The 21,121-nt window shown below is 38.2% G+C and overlaps 1 protein-coding gene across 2 annotated transcripts in view; it reads left to right on the top strand.

The window, feature by feature from the left end:
- The window catches only part of STK4 (serine/threonine kinase 4), an 89,613-nt gene that overhangs the window by 29,443 nt on the left and 39,049 nt on the right, over positions 1 to 21,121 (top strand). For both annotated transcript variants that reach the window (XM_065922062.1, XM_065922063.1), the window contains exon 10: positions 18,075 to 18,232. In XM_065922062.1, coding sequence (XP_065778134.1) covers positions 18,075 to 18,232 — 158 coding nt within the window. The remainder of the gene's footprint in view (positions 1 to 18,074; positions 18,233 to 21,121) is intronic.

The following is a 21,121-nucleotide window of genomic DNA, read 5'->3' on the forward strand; positions in this document are numbered from 1 at the left end:
TGATCCTTTACAGACAGAAAAAGCTCTCTGACCAGCGCTTTAGACCTGCTGCTTTGTGACTCATTCATTCATTCAGTAAACTTCTCTTCAGTGCCTACTACTGTATCCCAGGCACTTTGCTAGATGCTGAGAATACAGCAGAGAATGAAGAAATAGTCCGTGCCCTGAAAGAAGTCGTTGTCTAGTCTGGGAGACAGACCATTTAATTATACTTCAGCATACAAAATGGGCTTTAAAGCAGAGGTAATCTGAGGGTGTTGGCGAAGCAGAGTGGAAGACTATTTGACTTAGGCTGGGGATTACTGACAAATCCTGGAGGCAAAAGGCAGGGAGGTTGGCAGTGAGTAGGGTGGGTAGAGAGATGCCAGCAGAGGAAGCTGGGTCCACAGCGTCCAAAAGGCAGTGCGTTCGGAGGAACTGCAGCTGGTTTATTGCAGCTGGAACAGACCGTTCCAGGGCTTTGGTTCTCAGGCAGCCCCCTCGAATTTTCACCTTCCAGGTCTGTGTATTTATAATCAGCCCTTTGTTTCTGAAGGGAAAAGGTTTTCTTGTTTTCTTTTTTCTAGTTTGGGGCCCAGGCTCATCATCTGTGTTTGACTCTGGGTCAGAATTATACAGATGGTGAAAGAGTAGTCACACTGCCGATGGATGTATAAATTGCTCTGACTTTTCTGGAATGTAGTGTGTATCAAGAGTTTAAAAAATGCAAACCTTTGACCCAGTAAATTCCATTTCTAGGAATTTGGCCCAAGAAAATAATTGAAGATCTAGGCAAATTAATATTCCAGCTTTATAAAAGTAAAAAAATAAATTAACATGTTAATATGTTCATAGAAAACAAAGACTAAAAAAAAAATCAAAAGACTAGAGAAAAATCAACCAAATATTAAAAGTAGGTAAAGGGATTATAAATAGGTACTTTCAATTGTGTTTATTTTCCAAGTTATTTTCTAGAGTTATTCTCAGAGAAAAAAAATAGCACCAAAAATACTGCTGATATCATAGTGTATCCTGTAAATTATTAATAGGACTTTGAATTCTGCATTTCCTTAAGAATCTTTGTTTTTTTTCCTTCAGTCCTTATATTGTTGTTTATGGCCTTAAAAATGGATATTTACAAAGAGTTTATGGGCTTCCCTGATGGCTCAGATGGTAAAGCATCTGTCTGCTACCTGGAAGACCTGGGTTTGATCCCTGGGTCTGGAAGATACCCTGGAGAAGGAAATGGCAACCCACTCCAGGAGCCTTGCCTGGAAAATCCTATAGACAGGGGAGCCTGGTAGGCTATAGTCCATGGGTTGCAAAGAGTCAGACACAACTGAGCGACTTCACAAAGAGTTCATAAAAACATTTTCACTGCCTCCTAGTCTCCATTCTTATTACAGAAGTGTTCTTAGGGTATATTTCATCCCCTGGATGAAAGATTTGGTGTTCCATAAATTGTCAAGTGAATGCTATGTACTAAATTTAGTTTTTCTTTCGCTCTTTTAAGTAGCTAGCCTATGTAATTTGTTAGGTTTGTTTGTTTTGTTAGGTTTGTAATGAGCTGCTGACTCCTGGTTCTTTTCATTGACTCTAAGTGCTATATCGTCTCCTTGTTTTAAGGGCTTTAATTATGAAGATGATTATAATCCCTATGTAATATAACTTGGCTGACCCATTAATGGGTGTTGTGCACGCACGTGTTATGGAAAATCTGCCTTTTTTAAATTTAAAGAATTCATTTTGTTCCAAATGTAATTGTCATATTTTAAGTGCTCATTAATTCAGTGGGTTGTTTGTTCAGTTTCTGAGCTTGGACAGTGTTAGAATGTCTAATGAGAAACATGCATCTTTTATTATAGCCATGAGGGAAAAACCCACTTAAAAGCCTCAATAGTCACAGCTAAGTGACATTAAATAAACTTTGTTCACAATCTGTTTCAGGTTGTATAATTCAATTTTTGAGTCACAGGTTAGATTTGCCACTTATTTTGAGATCTTTACTCATTACTTTAGGAGTTGTTGAAACGTTTCACTATGGAAAATTAAAATAATTTTAATTTTCAGAATAATGTCATAACCTATATGGACATATAGCCAGTTTCAAAAATAACTCACTGCCCATCATATTTCAGCCTTATGCCAAAAAAAATAACAAACTGAATTAATTTAAAGCCGATCTCAGACATTAGACCATTTCTTCAGAATTGATTTTTAAACATTTAAAGGAGACCAACCAAGCCTGACTCAGATACTGTGTTATGTTGGACAATTCTCTTTCCTTGTATGGGCCTCAGTGCCCCTAATCAATAAAAGCAGAGTTATCAATCTTATTTTTTCCCTTGTCCCTTATAGTTCTACTTGCCCACATGTTTATAAAAATTATAGAACTCATGACTAATACAGAACTGAAGTTTCTGCAAGTTTAAATTTTGTGATAATAAATAGGCTTTCACTTACTACCTTAGAAAAGGTTTGATATTGCAGTTGCCTCTATTCTCATTTACTGTATTAAAAATTATTTGTGTCAGCAGTATTCTAACAGTATCAGTGCCCTCTCATAAAAGAAATTCGTTCACCCCTAAGTCCTCTCATTCCAGCAGATCACTCCTGTTCTTGCCCATATGCCTGTATAGTTCCTATCTGATAATAATTTGCCTAGATGTTCTACTTTCTGATGATTTTCTGCTGAAAAAGCGTACACTTTTCCATGTTGTTTGCGTAGTCCTTTTTGTATTCATCACACTCAACAGTGTTTTTTGGTCATTTACCCATTGCTGGGCATTTTGGCTGTGTCTGGTTTTTCACTAGTATAAATAACTGCAGGGAACAAACATCCTACATCTAAATTTTGTCTTCCTTTTAATGTTTCCTTGGAAAAATTTCCTAGGAACAATTTTTGTTTGAATAATTATTTAAACAACATAATGTGCATGTGCTACCATACTGTCCTCCAGAAGGCTTGTACCAGTATACATTCCACAAGGATTAATAGCAATTATCAGTATCCTTTGTTTCTCCCCTGGACAGCCAGCTATTTCCCCTTTATAGTTTCCATCTTTTAAATCTCTCTGTGCCACTTCTTGAGTGTTTTCCCTGGGTTTATCTTCTAATTCTAAAATTCTTTTTTGGGTCATGTCTAATCAACTGTCTGACCCAGACATTTGTGGTTTTTTCAGTAGCTAATATTTGGTTATAGTCATATGACTAGTAAACACTGGAGTTGGAAATTGAAAGAACTCCCAAGTCTATGGGACTTCCCTGCAGCTCAGATGGTAAAGAATCTGCCTGCAGTGCAGGAGACACAGGTTCAATCCCTGGGTCGGGAAGATCCCCTGGAGAAGGGAATGGCAGCCCACTCCAGTATTCTTGCCTGGAGAATCCCACGGACAGAGGAGCCTGGCGGGCCACAGTCACAAAGAGCTGGACACGACTGAGCGACAAACACTAAAGTTTCTTAATTGTAGTCCCAAAGTCTATGCTCTTTTCATTCTACTGAACTTCTGGTTTGTTTGGGAAGCCTATCCTTGTGTTAATGTGTATTGTGTATGTGTGTACATGCATACACACACACTCAGTTGTGTCCTACTCTTGGTGACCCCCTGGAGTGTAGCCCGCCATGTTCCTCTGTCCATGGAGTTTTCCAGGTAAAAATACTGGAGTGGTTTGCCATTTCCTTCCCCAGAGAATCTTCTCCACCCAGGGATCAAACCCGAGGCTCCTGCCATGTCTCCTGAATTGCAGGCAGTTTCTTTACCCCTGAACCACCGGGGAAACCATAATGTGTATTAGATCCATAACATAAACCTATCAAAATTCATGTTAAGACTGGTGTTGGCTTCTGAGGAAATTCCAGAGATATCTTTTTTTTAAAAAAGAAACAGTTGTTTTTTATATATATTAACTGTACCCCAGAGGATAGACGTTAGAACTGGTGATGATAATCATTAATGATTAGGCACTTAATATCTACCAGGTGTGGTGCTTAATCCTTTGTAAGCATCTCATATATTTTAATCATTGCAGTCATGCTGTGTGGTTTTCCATAGCCACCTCCACCCTTTCAGAGCAGCAGAAACTGAATTGCAAAGCGATTAAGTAACTTGCTCGTGATTACATAGTGAGCTACAGAAGAGCCAAGACCTGGGGCCAGATGCATCTGACTTCCAGGCTCATGCTCTTAACCATTTTGTTACCCTGCCCCTCCGCAGAGCCCCTTCATTAAGCTGTGGAGGGACAGGACCAGGGCGTCTGGTGGGAGGTCTAAGCTTGCCATGATCCATGCTGGTAGCTTGAGTAACTCACCTCTCTACATGTTTCCCCAGGATTTCCAGAGGCAGAGAGCACAAAGTTTTCTAAGGGGACCCGCCTCTGATGATTCTGTTAACATCCGAGGGAGTGTGTCTTGGTTGTATGTGTCTGACTACCATAAAGAATCAGATTGCAGTTGGAGAGAGGGTTGAAGAGGGGTGCGATATGCTTGTTTTATGAGAGACCCCAAGAACAACCTTTCACAACCACAAAGGTCAATCATGGCCCACACTACTTTGAAAACCCCTGTCTGGATAAAATGCCAGTTTGGGGATTTGGGTAGGCTGCTTCTGTGTGTCTGTGTCAGTGGGGTCCTATTTTTCTTTTTGCATAAGGACTGGAGAAGAGCTTTTGCCCCCATGATTTGAAGTTCACATTCCTGAGATGACTTGAGAGGGTTCTGTGTCGGTCACGGTCGTCGTACTTTCTCTGCACCAGTAGAGGGCGCTCTGTCACAGGTTATGAGTTTAAATGGTATTCTCACTTGTGTCCACAAATCCCCTTTCTATGGAAGTCTTCACTCTAGATCAAGGCTGTGAATTATTTATTTTAACATCTATTTTAAGTAACTACAGCAACACTAGGACAATGTCTTTATTTTATTTAGGTAGGAGTTTGAATACCTCATACTTGGCAAAGTTCAAGTAGGACCAAAGTCGGTCAGAACGTCTCAAAATAGTTTAAACTTTTCCTCTCTCTTCCCAGATTTCTCGGTAGCCCTTAACCAGAACTGAGGTGTTCTTTCTGCAGCATGGTACCATGCATATAGTTTTGAAACTGTCATCTGCCAAAGTGTGGCTAACAAAGTAACTGAATATATATATATATATATTTAAAAACTTAAAATTCTTCTGCAGAAACTGACTTGGGAAAAGTTATTTTATGTATCATAATAAACATTAACAATGACAGTTTATATCTTTTCTTGTGTAGCCACTTTAGTTTTCCTCTAATTTATTTCTATATTGACTTCACAAATCTAATACTTTCTTTGAGAGTAGATGTTGTCCTTTTTTTTTTCCTTTCTTTTTTTGTTACTGGTTTGCAGTGGTTCTTTGTGTGTTGGATACTAATTTTTCATCAGTTATATGCATTGTAAATATTTTTTCCCAGCTAGTGACTTGTGCTTTTAATTTTTCAGGATCTTTTCTTAGAAAGCAACTTTTGTTTTCATGAAGTCACATTTGTCAGAGTTTTCTTATACCATACTTTTTTTGTGCCTTCTCTAAGAAATTCTTAATAATGTATTTAAAAAAATTTTATTTTTATATTGGCATATAGTTGATTTACAGTGTTAGTTTCAGGTGTATGGCAAAGTGATTCAGTTATACATACATCCATTCTTTTTCAGATTCTTTTCCTGTAGGTTACTACAGAATATTGAGTAAGGTTCCCTGTGCTATATATAGTAGGTCCTTGGTGATTATCTGTTTTATATGTAGTAGTGTGTATATGTTAATCCCAGACTCCTAATTCATCACTCCTCCTACTCTTTTGATAATCAAGATGTTTACTAGACAATGCATGGTGATCATTTCATAATGTATGCAAATTTAAAATCATTATTTAATACACTGAAACTAAAATAAAGTCATGTGCCAACAATATTTCAACTAAGAGAAATTCTTTGCTACTCAAATGTCTTAAAAACTGTCTCCTATTTTTTTTTTTCTAAAGGTTATAAAGTTTTACTGTCCACGTTTGGGACTTTAATATATCAGATATTTTTAAAAATTTGCAATATGAGCTATAGTCATCTAATTTTATTTCTTCCATGTGAAAGATTTGCTTTTCCCTCCATTCAGATCTTTGGTCCTGTTACCTTCTCAGGCCTTCCTTGCCTATCTATGAAAAATAAATTCTCCTTCTCTTACCTGTTTTTCTTTTCAGTTACAGGTTACTACTGAAATTTGTGCTAGTCTTCCATGCCAATTTTAGTATCAGTCTATGAAATTTTGTAAAATACCTCTGGGATATTGACTGAATTGCATTGAATACACAGATTAATTAGGCAGGATGGCCATCTTTATGATGTTAATTCTTCCTATTGGTGAACATAGTTTGTCTTCTCATTTGGCTTATATCTTCTATTCTTAGATAACTTTATAATTATATCCATAAAGATATTTTAGATCTTTTTGTTAAATTAATTTTTGTAGATTATTTTATTTGTTCTATTAGGTTTTTTTTTAAATGAAGACAATCTAATTGTCTATGAATTGCATTCTTAGTTTTTCCTTTTGATCTTTTATACTTAATATATTTTTCTGTCTTACTAAGACCTCTAAAAATAGAGGTGGTAGTGGGCATTCTTGTCTGATTCCTTATCTTAAAGAAATTTCTTCTAGTAATTTCCACTAAGTCATTGTAGTGGATCTGGTATATTATCAAGTTAAAGAAGATGTTGTCTATTTCTAGCTTAAAAGATTTCTTTTTTATTCAAAATTGGTAATTTTATTGTTAGTTTTTTTGGTTGAACACAGCTGTTCAGTTTTCTTGCTTACTAATGTATTCAGCTAACATTATAATTTTTTCTCGAAGTTCAGTTTTCTCTGCATCCTACAGGTTTCATATGTGTGACATTGTAAAATTTTTTTCCCAGTTTGTGGTGCTTTGTGCTTATTACATATTTCTTTTTTAACTCTTGAATTATTCAGAAGTGCTTTTTAAAAACCAAATTGTATGAATTTTTTAAACTACTTACTTTAATTTTCAATTTCAGAGAATTATAGCTAATGAACACATTTGACCTAATATGTCAGTAAATTTTGTTAAATGTTGTTTGTGTGCCTTAGAAAGAATGTGTGTTTTCAAATTGCTTGTAGGAATCTTATATGTATCTGGTAGATTTAGCTTACTAATTGTCTTCAAATATAGCTATTCACAACTAATTCTTGATATTTGATCTTTTGGTTTCTGAGAGAGAGATGTTAAAATTGTTACTCTGTGGTTGTGATTTGTCTATTTATTTTTGTTAATTTTGAGATTTATATTTTTGGGGGAGAGGTCTTTTGTATTTTGAGGTTGTATTGTCTGATGCATATAGATTTAGAATTGTTAACTCTTCCTGGGAATTGTTCCTTTCATATTTGACTCTCATAACTTCCCTGAGATACGGGTTTATCAGTTATGAGCTTCCTGCCATACATAATGAGGAAGTTCAAGTTAGAAGTTCAGTGTCTTGTCTAAAGTCACCCTAGGCAAGCCTTTGGCTTCTATCCTCATTGCTTCTGTGATTTAGGGCATCTGGTTAAAAATTGTGAAAAGCCTGCCTTTCTTACTTTTTGACACCTATTTCCAGGATATTCAAACCTAAGACTTTGGTGTTTTGGGTTATCAAGACTCACAATTGTAATAAGGTTTTATAGCTAGCTAGCTAGGTTGACTGAAGGATGATAGCGCAAATGTAATAAGAAGTTAACATTTGAGGAGTCTGAGTGAAGGTTATCTGGATAGTCTTTGTAACCTTGAAGGTTTTGTACATCTGGTACATCAGCATAAAACTACATTATTTTTAACTTATGATTTTCAGTTTTTAGAAATAAATCTCAAGAGGCTTAATTTGAGATATAAGTTTGAAAGTGCTTCACTTAACAGTTTCCTAATAATATCAAGAGGTTGCTGGTTTCTACTGATTCAGGTATTACATCTGTCTTTAATATTTATAGAAATATGTGCTTCAGAAAATCAAGCATATCCCACAGATTTATGAAAATGTTAATTTTTTAAAAGAATTAGCAGCCCTCTTAATCGAAAAAATTACAGTGTCCATTTTTTAAATTGAGGTATAGGTGTTTTACAGTGTCATGGTAGTTTCAAGTATACAGTACAGCAAAGTGATTCAGTTATATTAATTATTAGTATATGTCATTCAAAGTAATATACTGGGCACTGAAGATCATTAGTAGTGCTATGAAGGTAATGAAATTTTGTTATATATGAGGGGGTTTTTTTGGTGTGTCTTAATATGCAGGAAAACGGCTTCACCATTTCATCCTCGAGCAAGCATCTTTTCTTAAAGGAAGAGAATTTCTTCTGTTTTACTTCATCATGATCAAATAGGATATTATAATTAGGAGCACAAATGAGAATTTCTACTTCTATACAAGAAGTAGACAAAGAATCCAAGCTTTTAAAACATATTAAAAATATTTTATCACATAAACTGTGTTATTATACTTTAATGATACTTTAGAGTATCTTTGAAAATAACAAAAAAATTTTTTTTCAGAGGCAGAGATAACCAAAAAATCTTGGAGCAATTTGAGCCTGATTGGCATAAATTTGTAGTTTAGCAGTTAATACTTTTGTCCCAGATGAGGAAATGACAGGCCAAAGGAGGACCCCTTAAAATATGTACCTCATGTGCTAAAGATGTGACACGCAGTGGTTCTCCCTTCCAAGACTCATTGGCTATGATAAATGGTTTTCTTGTCCTCACTGCATTCCCAAGAGATACATGATGGCCTGTTCCTCTCCTTATCTCCAGGCTGATTAAGCCATTGATTAGGCAGAACTTGGACCACTGAATTAAAAGATTATTTCCACTGACGCAAGCCTTTTAAACTAGACTCAGTGAACTAAAGGGAGGGATTGGATGGTTTCCATTTGAAACTTAAATTTCTAATTGCGTTCTAATCTCTTGTTGTTGTTGTTGTTCAGCCTCTAAGTCGTGTCCGACTCTTTGAGACCCTATGAACTGCAGCACGCCAGGCTTCCCTGTCCATCACCATCTCCTGAATTTGCTCAAACTCATGTCCATTCAGTTAGTGATGCGATCCAATCATCTCATCCTCTGTCGCCCCCTTCTCCTCCTGCCTTCAGTCTTTGCCAGCATCAGGGTCTTTTCCAGTGAGTCAGCTCTTCTCATCAGGTGGCCAGAGTAGTCCTTCTAAAGAATATTCAGGGTTGATTTTTTTTAAGATTGACTGGTTTGATCTCTTTGCTGTCCAAGGGACTCTTTTGCACCACAGTTCGAAAGCATCAATTCTGCAGCGCTCAACCTTCTTTATGGTCCACCTGTCACATCTGTACATGGAAAAACCATAATTTTCCTTATACGGACCTTTGTTGGGAAAGTGATGTCTCTGTTTTTTAATACGCTGTCTAGGTTTGACATAACTTTTCTTCTAAGGAACAAGCATCTTTTAATTTGATGGCTGCAGTCACCGTCTGCAGTGATTTTGGACCACAAGAAGATAAAATCTGTCACTGCTTCCACTTTTTCCCCATCTGTTTTGCCATGAGGTGATGGGACTGTATCCCATGATCTTAGTTTTTTGAATGTTGAGTTTTAAGCCAGATTTTTCGCTCTCCTCTTTCACCTGTATTAAGAGGCTCTTTAATCTCTTCAAAATATTATTTTATTTTTTAAAGATGTCTTTGCTGTGCGTCATTTTTAAAGCTTTTTATCGAATTTGTTACACTACTGCTTCTGTTTTACATTATGGTTTTTTTGTTTGTGCGGCATGTGGGACCTTACTAAGCTCCCTGACCAGGAATTGAACCCACACGCCCTGCATTGGAAGGCAAAATCTTAACCATTGGACCACCAAGGAAGTCCCGAAATGGAATTCTAAAGCATCATGGCATTGTTAACTTAGAGCAGCTCAGAACTATGTTTTGGGTAAACTGCTGTGATAGTATTATGTGATAAAAACTTGATGTATTCGTAGCTTCCCAGAAAGTCCTATGTCTCGTGAAGGCACCTGTTGTGAGTTTGCTCATGTTAAAACCAATCAGGATCTTGTTGAAATGCTTTTATTTCAACACCATCCGTCAGTTGCTAATTTCAGAGCTACGTGAGATGGAATTCTTGACTCACAGCCTGTTTTCTTTCCACCTGCAGTTTTTTGAGAGGACTTTGTAACACTGCCTCCCTTGTGTTTTCTGTCTCATTCTCTCAGACTCAGATTTTAATATTTGCAAGGGTGGTAAATAGGACGTAAAGTACTACAGAATTTGTTTTAAAGCTTCTTTACTACAGTGACCTTACTGTCTGGTTTCAGATCCCTTCAGGTTGTTTAAAACTATCATCAGAGAATATTTGTATTCTCAAAATTACAGTCCATGTATCTTTGTCGTGCACAGCATCATATGAGAGATGCAGACAGCATTAGTGTGCTTGTATGTACCAAAGCTAAAAGCTAAAACATGTAGTTTGGTTAGAAACATATCTCTCAGTAAGGGTAGGATAAAGAAAAAGGAGTTGTAGAGGGAACATTAATTTTTGGAATCAGAATCTTTGGTTTGAAACTTTGTTCAGAATCTTATAAACTTTATCAAGCTTTGGCAAGTTACTTCCTTTTTGGAGCCTCAGTTTCCTAGTCTGAAAAAGTGGAGCATAAAAGTTCCTATTGTGTCAGATTAAGATGGTAAGAAATACATATTTAAAATACTTAGCATAGAAAAGCTTAAAAAGAGTAAGTAGCATGATATTTGATAGGGTATGACAGTGGGTTTTTGTGGTTTTTTTTTTTTTTTTAGTGTATGATGGTGTTTTTTTTTTTTTCATTGGACCTTCAAAAATTCCTTCAACCAGAACTACTTTTCTGCATTATAATTCCTTTTCTCTTGCTAGTCATGTTTTTTTCAGTTTTACTCTTGGTATTAATGGTATTTTATAAGTGCCACTTCTATGGCCCTGACTTGAAGCTGATTGATCTAAAGGAAGGTCACTTGTCAATTTCAGTACTGTTTTTAAAATTTGGAGGAGGGAGGGTAGGAGGGGAGACCTAGGGGGAGAGAAAGACAGATTAATTCTAATTCCTTGGCAGAAAGGTAACAGATGTTTTAAGACTCTGTTAAGTAGTACCTCAAAATATGAGACTGTAGATTTTAGAGGCTAGATTTTGGACCCTTATGAGCCTTCCTTTTTGAAGTTTCAAAAGGTTATCTTAATACTGTGGAATTTATTACCCACTTGATTTTTTTTCCATCCCTGAAAGATAATATCTGGCGTTCACTGAGCATTTATCAGAAGCTCCCTCTAGGGTGGGATTCACAACAGAAGAGCAGAAATCTTGGTCTTTAGACTATTCTCACAAATAATTTTTGCACAAGTAATTCAAGGTCATCCTGCCAGAGCGGAGACTAAATCCTAATTGTTTGTGCAGTTTTTCTAATTATATCCAGATGTCGGGCTCACTTTTATCTTTGGAAACCTTCTTGATTCTTGTGGGATGAGCCAAAAAGCCCAGACACATGGTGCCTGAAAATTCGTTCAAACCCCTCATTGCCAGACCACATATTAGGATATGAAAGTACTGGATCTCAGTGTGACGTGGCTGAAGGGCTCACAGTCTATATTTTGGGGAAGATAAGGTGCTGCTCCACTAGAGTTAGGTTGGTGAAAGGAGAGCCAAGAATAGCCATGGGGGGGGGAAATCTATTTTCCAAAAGAGGGTAGTCATAATGAAGATCAAAGGGAAAAGTCCAAAAGATATACTTTGGCTCTTATGTCTAAGAGGCTGATAAATCAGTTTTGATCAGTTAGGGGAATATAATTTTCCTGGTGCTCTAAGCTTTCCGACCTGCTTACCCTTGTTCAGCAAGAAGACGGAGATGCATTATGATCTAATTAAATGGGTCCCAAAGAAAAAGTAGATGATTCTCTTAAATGATTGTGCTCTAAAAAATATCAGCTTGGAACCAGTATTTGTTAAAAAGAAAGATTTAATCCCAACCAAATAATATTTATTAGGTACTCAGTATGTGCCCTTACTGTGTAGTGTACAAAAAGCCAAATGAGACGTTTGCGGCCAACCAGGAATTTGTAGATTGAAAGGAGATGATGACATTTGTCATTATCGTTGTCTAACACATATGGAGTGCCTACCATATTCTTAACGTTCTTTCTACTTCCTTATGTATCTGGAGCTTTACCCTGGGTGCTTCTGATGGTGGTATTTATATTGACATCACTTAGTTAAGGAGGACCGTTGTAGAGGCAAGTAGTAATGTGAAGCCAAATACTGGGTAAGTGATTCAGAGAAGTGTTAAAGGATTTGTGAGAATTTAGGTATACAGAGAGGTGGGAGGATATTCCAAGCAGGTGCAGACTCAGAAAGGAGGCGGTATGTTATATATTAAACATTCAGTTTGGCTGAAGTGTGTGGGTGTTGCCCAGATATTGGAGGACCTTGAATGCCAGAGTAAGAAGTTTGAACTTGATCTTGTTGGTAATAAGGTAGTTCAGAGACATTTTGATCAGAAAACTGATATAGCAAAGGGTTTTTTTTAAAAGGAGATTCAGTTGGATGATACGGAGTTTGAAAAGACTAGGAACAGTAAGACCAATTAGGAAGTTGTTGCAATAACCACAATTGAATATGGATCATTCTCATCTTGTGAACCTTTTGTGTCTTTTTGGGTAAGCCGCCTCTGTTGCTCTAGTCAGTAACACCTTGAAATCTGGATTTAGATCTCTTTGAATAGGTATATGGTAGCATACTAGACTTAAAGAACCAGAGCATCATTGCCCAGAAGTCAGTTTACATAGAGGCAGTTACCAAAACTGGTTCCTAGAAGAGTTATTTGGATTGGACTCCAGGGAACCTTGCAACTTAACCATTCTGGCAATTCTTCGTGGTTTCAGAGAACATTCAAAGGAATATTTATGGCCACATACAGAAACTTGGATAATAACTTGTGCCATTAGATGGGTTAATACAGGTAAAGCACTTAGGTGCCCCAGTCTTGAAACCAAAAACCACACACATAATGAAAGTTAGATTAAAAAACAAAACAATAACCCTATGATAAGGCATATTATTCCATGCTAGAAGAAAACATGTGAGAGATTACTTGTTTTCTTGTAAATATTCATGCATGAAACAGAGAAGAAAATGGAGACTTTTTCCAGTTCTGTATTTTAAACCAGGTAGAAAAGAGTGACTGTAGAAATTAAGGAAAGAATAGATTGACCATTGTGGATTACTTAGTGACAGTCTTAAAAATGAACATTTTAAATGGAAGGCCATGAAGTTTAGTGTCTAATAGATGGTCATTCCAAAGGAAAAGGGCCTCAGTCTTTGGTCAAGCTTCTTCCCAGTTATGAGTGCCTTGGCATTGTATTATAGTTCATATAAATCCAGAAATATAAGTAAATAGGGAAAAGGGGTCCTTCTGTTCTTTTAATTGAGTTATTGATATATAACTCACTCATTTAACATGTACAGTTCAGTGAACTAATTTTTTATGGACTCACCATGGTCTAATTTTTTTAATTTATTATTTTTTAATTGAGATATAATTCACATATAAAATCCACCATTTTAAGGTTACAGTTCTGTGGTTTTTAAGAATATTTTAGCAGGGTTGTGCAATCATAACCACTGTTGAATTCCATACATTTTTGTTACCCCTGGAACCAATGTCCTATTAGCAGTCACTTCTTGTTACCCTTTTCCCCCATCCCAAGGCAACCATTGATCTGCTTTCTGTCTCTTAAGGATTTGCCTATTCTGAAAATGTTATATAAATGGAATCATGCAAAATGCAGCCTTGGTATCTGGCTTCTTTCACTGAGTTTATGTGTTCAGGGTTCGTCAATGTTGTAGCATATATCAATAGTTCATTCCTTTTCATAGCTGAATAATATTCCATTTGTATGGATATACCCGATTTCGTTCAAAATCTAATTTTCGAACATTTTGATCACCCTCTAAAGAAACTCTGTATCCATCAATACTCACTGCCCCAATAACCCTAGGCAACCGCTAATCTACTTTTTGTCTCTGCAGATTTGCTTGTTCTGAACATTTCATATAAATACAATCATAGAATGTGACTTTTTGTGACTGGCTCCTTTCATTCAGCATCCTGTTTTCAGGGTTCCTCTATGTTGTACCATGTGTCTGTATTTATTTTTTATCTACAAATGGTATTCTATTGTATCTATATATAGACGTTGTCACATTTTATTTACTCCTTCATCAGCTGATGATTTTTGGATTGTTGTGTCCTTCTGCTTTTACATAGCATTTTTTCAAAGAAAACTAAATATAAGATACAGTTGCTTATGAATTTGCCCTTTTGTGGACTTTGACAGATTGTCCATTTAGCTTACCAGGTGCTGCTTACAAAGAGAAACATGCCTGTCATAATGTAGGAATTCAGGCTTTCCTTGCATCAGATGAAAGAATCAGAGCAAGACATGGCTATTTTCCGAGTTTGACTTTTCTGTTGAGTCCGTTCTCCCAGTGGCTTCAGGTTTCTGGTATCATCATTCAGTGGGACGTCTTCATTTCCTGGGATACACCTGAGAAAAACACCACAGCTCACACTGAAACTCAGAGCCCACCGGCTGGCAGCAGCCCTGGGACGGCGTTGTCAGCGGGGAGCGGTTCTCTGACACCTTTCAACGTCCTCAGGCTGTTGTCCAGCGTGCCTGATGCTCTCCCCAGGAGTGCTGAAAGAAGAGTCCAGAGATAATGTTACTGGGAAAATTCCATTCCCCCAGTCTTTCTGCACTCAGCCTAATAGCAGTTCGGACATGTCAAAAATTTTCATTTTGATTTTAGAGCATTTGCAATATGAGAGGCAGCCTTGAAGCCTGATGATCAGGCTTGTATAACTTAGGCAAATTTCTCATCTAGAACGTGGAAGTGATAGTGGTGGTGATGGTTTAGTTGCTAAGTTGTGTCAGACTCTTCTGAACCCATGGACTGTAGCCCGCTGGTCTCTTCTGTCCATGGGATTTCCCAGGCATGAATACTGGAGTGGGTTGCCAGTTCCTTCTCCAGGGGATCTTTCCGATCTGGGTTCTCAAAAGATGGGAGGACAGAGGGAAACAATACATCGTGTAGCACTTGGTAGGTGCCGACAAGGGCAAATCATCTTCCCTCCTACTTTATCTACATGGTGTTCGTGAAGTTTGGATGGCAACATCCTGTGGAAGCATCAAGTCAAGGGCCTGAAACTTAGAAAAGCATTCAGTCAATGTTAGTTGCATTTGAACCTGAGTTCCCAAAGTCTGGAATTCCTCTTGTAGGTATAGTTCGATGTGTGGGGGGTGTGATGGAAAGAGATGGAGACAGATCTCAGATACAGTATCAGTCAGTTTTTGCTGTGTAACAGACCACTTCAAAAACTTAGTGATCAGCTGGGGCTGACTGGCTTCCAAAGGCATCATCTAAAACCATGTTGTCGAGGCTTCTCTCTGCTTTCAGCTTTTAAATACATTGCATTTACACATGTTTTCTGCTAGTACTTATGATTTCCATTTTTATAATTAGAGGTCTTTTTCATAGGAGTTTTCCTGAAGATAGGAGGTGTGGTTACAATGTAGTCTTTCCCCAAACAGCCATCCGGTTGTTTGATATACATTTAGGCTTTCTGCCTTGTTCTGGTCATTCTATTCTCTTCAGCTGGTCTGAACCAGTCCCCCCCCCGCCCTTTTTTGTGGTTTGTTTTTTGCTGCACTGTGTGGCTACAGAATCTTAGTTCCCCCGACCAGAGAAGAAACCCATCCCCCCTGCATTAGGAGCACAGAGTCTTAACCACTGGATCACCAAGGAAGTTCCAAGGTATTTTGTGTAAAAGTATGCTGCTTACTGCCTGTGTCAGCCACCTATAGCATGTCACAGTTGCTCGGTTCAAGGAGGCCCTCTAAACACCCGTTTTTATTTGTAGGATTAGGGGTAGACTTGCTACAGAGTTGTCTCTGAGCCAAACTTCTCCTTTGGTGATCTCCATAGGAAAGGACTGATCAAAAGGACTTTATGTCCTAAGTTGTTGGAAAATCCAAAACGCCCCCAGTTTTACAAGTTTTATTTTGTTGCAGTTCCGTCAGAACTATATTATGAAATAATACCTTAAATTTAACTTTAAAAGTGTGTAAAAAAATTAAAAAATAAGTGTAAAAAGCACTTAACATCGTACCTAGAACAGACATAACAGAACAGACATTGAACACGATTATTGACTGGTCCTAGCAAATATCGTGTTTAACCCCTAATAAATGAGGGGGCGACAGTGAAGTAAGCCACTGGCAGCATCTGGAAGTGGGCAGATCCGGGACTGGCTGCTGTTGAACTTGGCAATGGTGATAGTAAGTAAGACAAACATCTGAGAGGCAGTCAGGATGCTGGCTTGAAACTGGGACTGAGCAGATGTCAGGAAATGAGACTGCAGGGAACGAGGGTGCTTGGAGAGAAACACGTGCTGCTCTTTATCTTCTGGGCCCCTACCTGTTCACTTCTTAGCTCTGAACCTTTAGTCTTTTTTCCTGGTTACTGGGGGAAAAGGCAGTGTAAATCCACATGCAGAGTACTGAAAAAAAAAAAAAAAAGCTTCTGTACCTCCCAGGATTAGATTGCTGTGAACTAGGTACCTTAGGTCGACTAGGTTTTTAAGTCATTCCAAGTAAAGTTGCTCTTTCTGCGATTGTTACTAGTTCTGGTGAGTAACTGCTGTATTCTGCTCTCATATGATAACTGCTGTTACATAACCACTGATTCTGCTCTGTAAGCTGCCCTGCTGTGGGACTGCTAACCTAAGTCCTTCAGCCAGTCTTCCCCGACCACTTGTCTTACAAGATCTTACCATCTCTTGGGCATGTGTAACTCTTACAGTCAACTCTATCTATTTAATATCCTATACGATCTTCTTTGCATAGTGACGTAAGTCAGAAAGAGAAAAACGAATATCATATATTAACACATGTATACGGTACAGAGGAACCTGTCTGCAGCAAGGGATAGAGATGCAGACCTAGATAACGGATTTGTGGACACAGCGGGGGGGGGGGGGGGGGGAAGGTGGGACCACTTGGGAGAGCAGCACTGAATGTATGCATCCCCATTGGTAAAACAGATAGCTAGTGGGAAGCTGCTGTTAGCACCGGGCGCTCAGCCCTGTGCTCTGTGATGACCTCGAGGAGTGGGAGGGGGTGGGGGTGGGAAGGAGGTTCCAGAGGGAGGGATATATGTACAGTTATGTCTGATTCACTGTTAGATGGCAGAAACCAACACAGCTTGTAAAGCAGTTATCCTCCAATTAGAAATAAATTTTAAAAAAAGCTTTGGATCAAGTAAAAAATATTTAAAAGAATTCAATAAAATCACCTATAATCCTGCTATCAGAGATAAATCCTGGTAACATTTTAGTCATTTTTTTTTTCTAGTCATGTTTTTTCTCCTATGTATATAATTTTACCGAGTTGAGATTGTACTGTATATATAATATTGTATCTTATTTTTCCTCCTTAACTTTATCATAAGCCATTTATAAACAGTGTTTTAAAAGTTATATAATATTTCACAGAGCAGACTGTGACATACTTGGATTTTCTTTTTCAGACCTGTTTTTCTCATTCGTCAAATTAGATCATGAGATTGCCAAGGGAAATCAATCAGTCTGTGGTGTCATCCCCTTTCCTGACTCTGATGCCTATGGAGCATATTATATATGTAGACGATTAATAAATATTTTGACTTGCGCGCCCTTTTTCAGTCTAAATGTTACAGAAAACTCTTTGCTATCAGGGATCCGAAAACTATGACTTGCAGCTGACTCAGAGTCATTGCATCACCAGGTCTTTCCGTTTAGAAAAAGGGACCCAGAGGGGGCCATGAATCCTCTGAAATCCTATGGAATGTATTATGAATGAGAATTTTTTGGGTGCATTTTCCTATACTTTTCACTAGAACATTAAAGGATTATCTTAACAAAAAGCCACTGATTCCATAACAGTAGCCCACCTGGAGACAGATGCATTTACTAAACTTGTCTGCAATCTGAGATAGCATATTTCACCTTGTATTTGTCTTGGTTTTCAGGAAGGGATGATACCATGCAGCCTGCCAGACCGTCGTTCCTTGAATACTTTGAACAAAAAGAAAAGGAAAATCAGATCAACAGCTTCGGCAAGAGTGTCCCTGGCCCACTGCAGAACTCTTCAGACTGGAAAGTTCCCCAGGATGGAGACTATGAATTCGTAAGTAGAGCTGGAAGCAGATGGTCATGTCTCCTGGAGAAAGCTGTTTGAAAGATCACACATCCAATTCTGTTGTTTCTCTCGAAGTGCAAAGTGCTTGAGCATTTTCTTGTGCAGCTCACACTTCCTCCAAATGCCCCTGGCAGGAGCTCCTGGCCCGAGGGCCTCCAGGGTCTTGAGACAACATTTTGACTGACATTTGAACTGTTCTGAGGACCCCCAATTAGTGGCATCCAGTTTTTTTGTGACCATCCAAAGCAGCTTTATTAATTATTTCCTCACTTGCCATTTTTCTTTTGTTGAATTTGAAATTGTTAATGGTAAAAGAAATATTCAGTCATCCGATGAAGATGCACTGTCTTTCATAGCCTATCTGGGCTTGTGATTTTTTTATTTAAGAATTAGACCAGAGGGAAATTAGTGCGCTTTATTGCGTCTTTGTTGTTTGGTTAACCATTATCCTAATATTAGGCTCTCTGAGAGGATTATTCTGAGTTTTGTCTGAGGATGAATATTAAGTTATTCCAAAGTTTCCTGTGGAAAACTGGGTGTGTTTTTCCTTTTTCTGCTGTGGCACATTCTCCCTCAACCACAGACACTTGCTAATGTTTGCAGAGATTTAATGAGTGGAGTCAGTTAAAAAAAAAAAGTGGAAAAAAATAAGCTCAAGAGTCTGCATTCCTTTTCTAGAATTTTTCTCTTTAGGATTATTTAGTTTTTATATTTGTCAATTCTATCATAATCTTGTTGTTGTTTATAAGAGCTTAGTTTGGGCATTCTGTTTGAACTTGGGGAGACTTTCCAGTCCTGGCTTTCTCCTGTCTTACTAACTGGCCCAGAGGAAATGGTGTCATTCTTCCACAACATAGTTTCTGCTTTTGTAGATAGCAGGAATGTCAGAGTTTATACAGCTAAAGATAACAATCTTCTGAGGCCCAGAATAACTCACCTGAAGTTACTTAACCTATTAGTCCCTGAACCCATGTTAGGACCCAGGTTCCTTTGTTTTTATCATCTGTTTGTTTACTCACTGATTTATTCATCATCTGCTATTATCATCTATTTTTTCATTCATTTATTTGTTAACTCTTTGGGTGCCAGTATGTGCCTGACACTTTGCTAAGGGTATAGGGGTGAACAGAACCATCAGAAACTCATTCCTCATGGAGGTTCATTTTAGAAGAAGAAAAATTTAAAAAAAAAAAGAAGAAGAGGAAAAAAAAGAAAGTAAACTATTGTGTCCGATAGTGATAAGTGTTGTAGAAAGTATGGAGCAGGAGAGGGAGATTAGTGGGGAAGGGAAGGGAAAAAGGAGGTGGGGGGGAGTGTGTGTGAGTGTGTGTGAGTATGAAGTAATTTTAAATAACCAGTTGAGGAAGGTCTCATTGGTCTCATTGGTAAGAAGATAAGAGAGTGAACTTTGTGACTGTCCAAAGTGGCTGGAATAGCAAGTGTAAAGTCCCAAGGCAGCGATTTGCTTAGTGTGTTGGCAGAACAGTGAAGTGAATGGTACATCTGGAATGGCATCAAGGGGACATGCTGTAGCAGGAAATGAGATCAGAGGAATAATGAGGAGTCAAATAACATAGGGCTTTTTGTGTAATAATAATAACTTCAACTTTTACTCTGAGTAGAATGGAAAGCTACTGGCAAGATGTGACTTGATCCTACTTAACGTTTTGAAAATATTATATTGGTTGCTGTATTGATACACTATAGAAAAGCTAGATTTGGTGAACACAAGTGTACCTGTTATACAAAAGAGGCCCATCTGCTACCTTTTCTCTCTTCTAGATCTTTGGCATTCATGGTTTTCCCCTGTGTCAGGATTCAGCTTCAGAATCCTCCTTAAGACAGTGTTCCAGGCTGCCACCATTATTTAGAGTAGACCCATGAGACTTGAAGCATCAGGTTTGTGATTCCATCTTGCCTCTGTAGTTGTCTTGGACATCTTTGAAAGGACTGATTTTCTCAGTGAGTCTTTAGGCAAAGTGAAACAATTCCCAGGTGCCAAATCACATCACCATTGTGATGGGATGCTTGAGAATCCTCAGATCTGTGTAGTCCCCAGGTCTAGTTAGTGTTCCTAGAGATTCTGGTCATTTTAATCTTTAATTTGGGATCAGTAGTTCCCATGTTTGAAGAACTCATTTCTCTCTGCCATCGTTTTCCCAAACTCACATCCCTGGCAGAGAATTTATTTGGACGGGCAAGCTACTTACACACAGGGGCTTTAGTAGGTCTTTAGAGAAAGAGCTTTTTATTTGGGAAGCAGATGACCACTGGGGCGAGTGCGCCTATGAGCACAGTGACTAGATTCGAACTTTGCCCAACATGTATTCTTCCCGGCTGGTGCAGGAGGAAGGTTCTGAGACTTACCAGAAGTTATTACCTGGCATCATCCAGCTCACATACCTTTCTTTGTGTCCTATGCAGTGTTTAAACATTTTAAATTAGTTGCCTGTGTTTGAAAATTGAGAGCTTCTACATAAAATGTTGGAACTCCAGCTTATTTTGAAAACTTGGAAGAGCTGACCATAAAAGACCTACATTAAAAAGAAATCTTTCTTATTAACTTATTGGTTGTGCTGGGACTTCCTTGCTGTGCAGGCTTTTCTGTAGTTGTGGCCAGCAGGGGCTCCTCTCTAGTTGCGGTGCGCAGGCATTGCCGTGGCTTCTCTGGCTGCCAAGCACGGACTCTAGGGCACTTGGACTTCAGTGGTTGCAGTGCATCGGCTCAATAGTTATAGCTCCCAGACTCTAGAGCACAGACCCAGTAGTTGTGATGCACGAGCTTATTTGCTCTGAGGCTTGTGAGGCTTCCCAGATCAGGGATCGGACCTGTGTCTCCTAAACTTGCAGGGGGCCTCTTTACCACTGAGCCACCAG

Source organism: Muntiacus reevesi, chromosome 2, assembly GCF_963930625.1.
Source record: "Muntiacus reevesi chromosome 2, mMunRee1.1, whole genome shotgun sequence".
Lineage (NCBI taxonomy): Eukaryota > Metazoa > Chordata > Mammalia > Artiodactyla > Cervidae > Muntiacus > Muntiacus reevesi.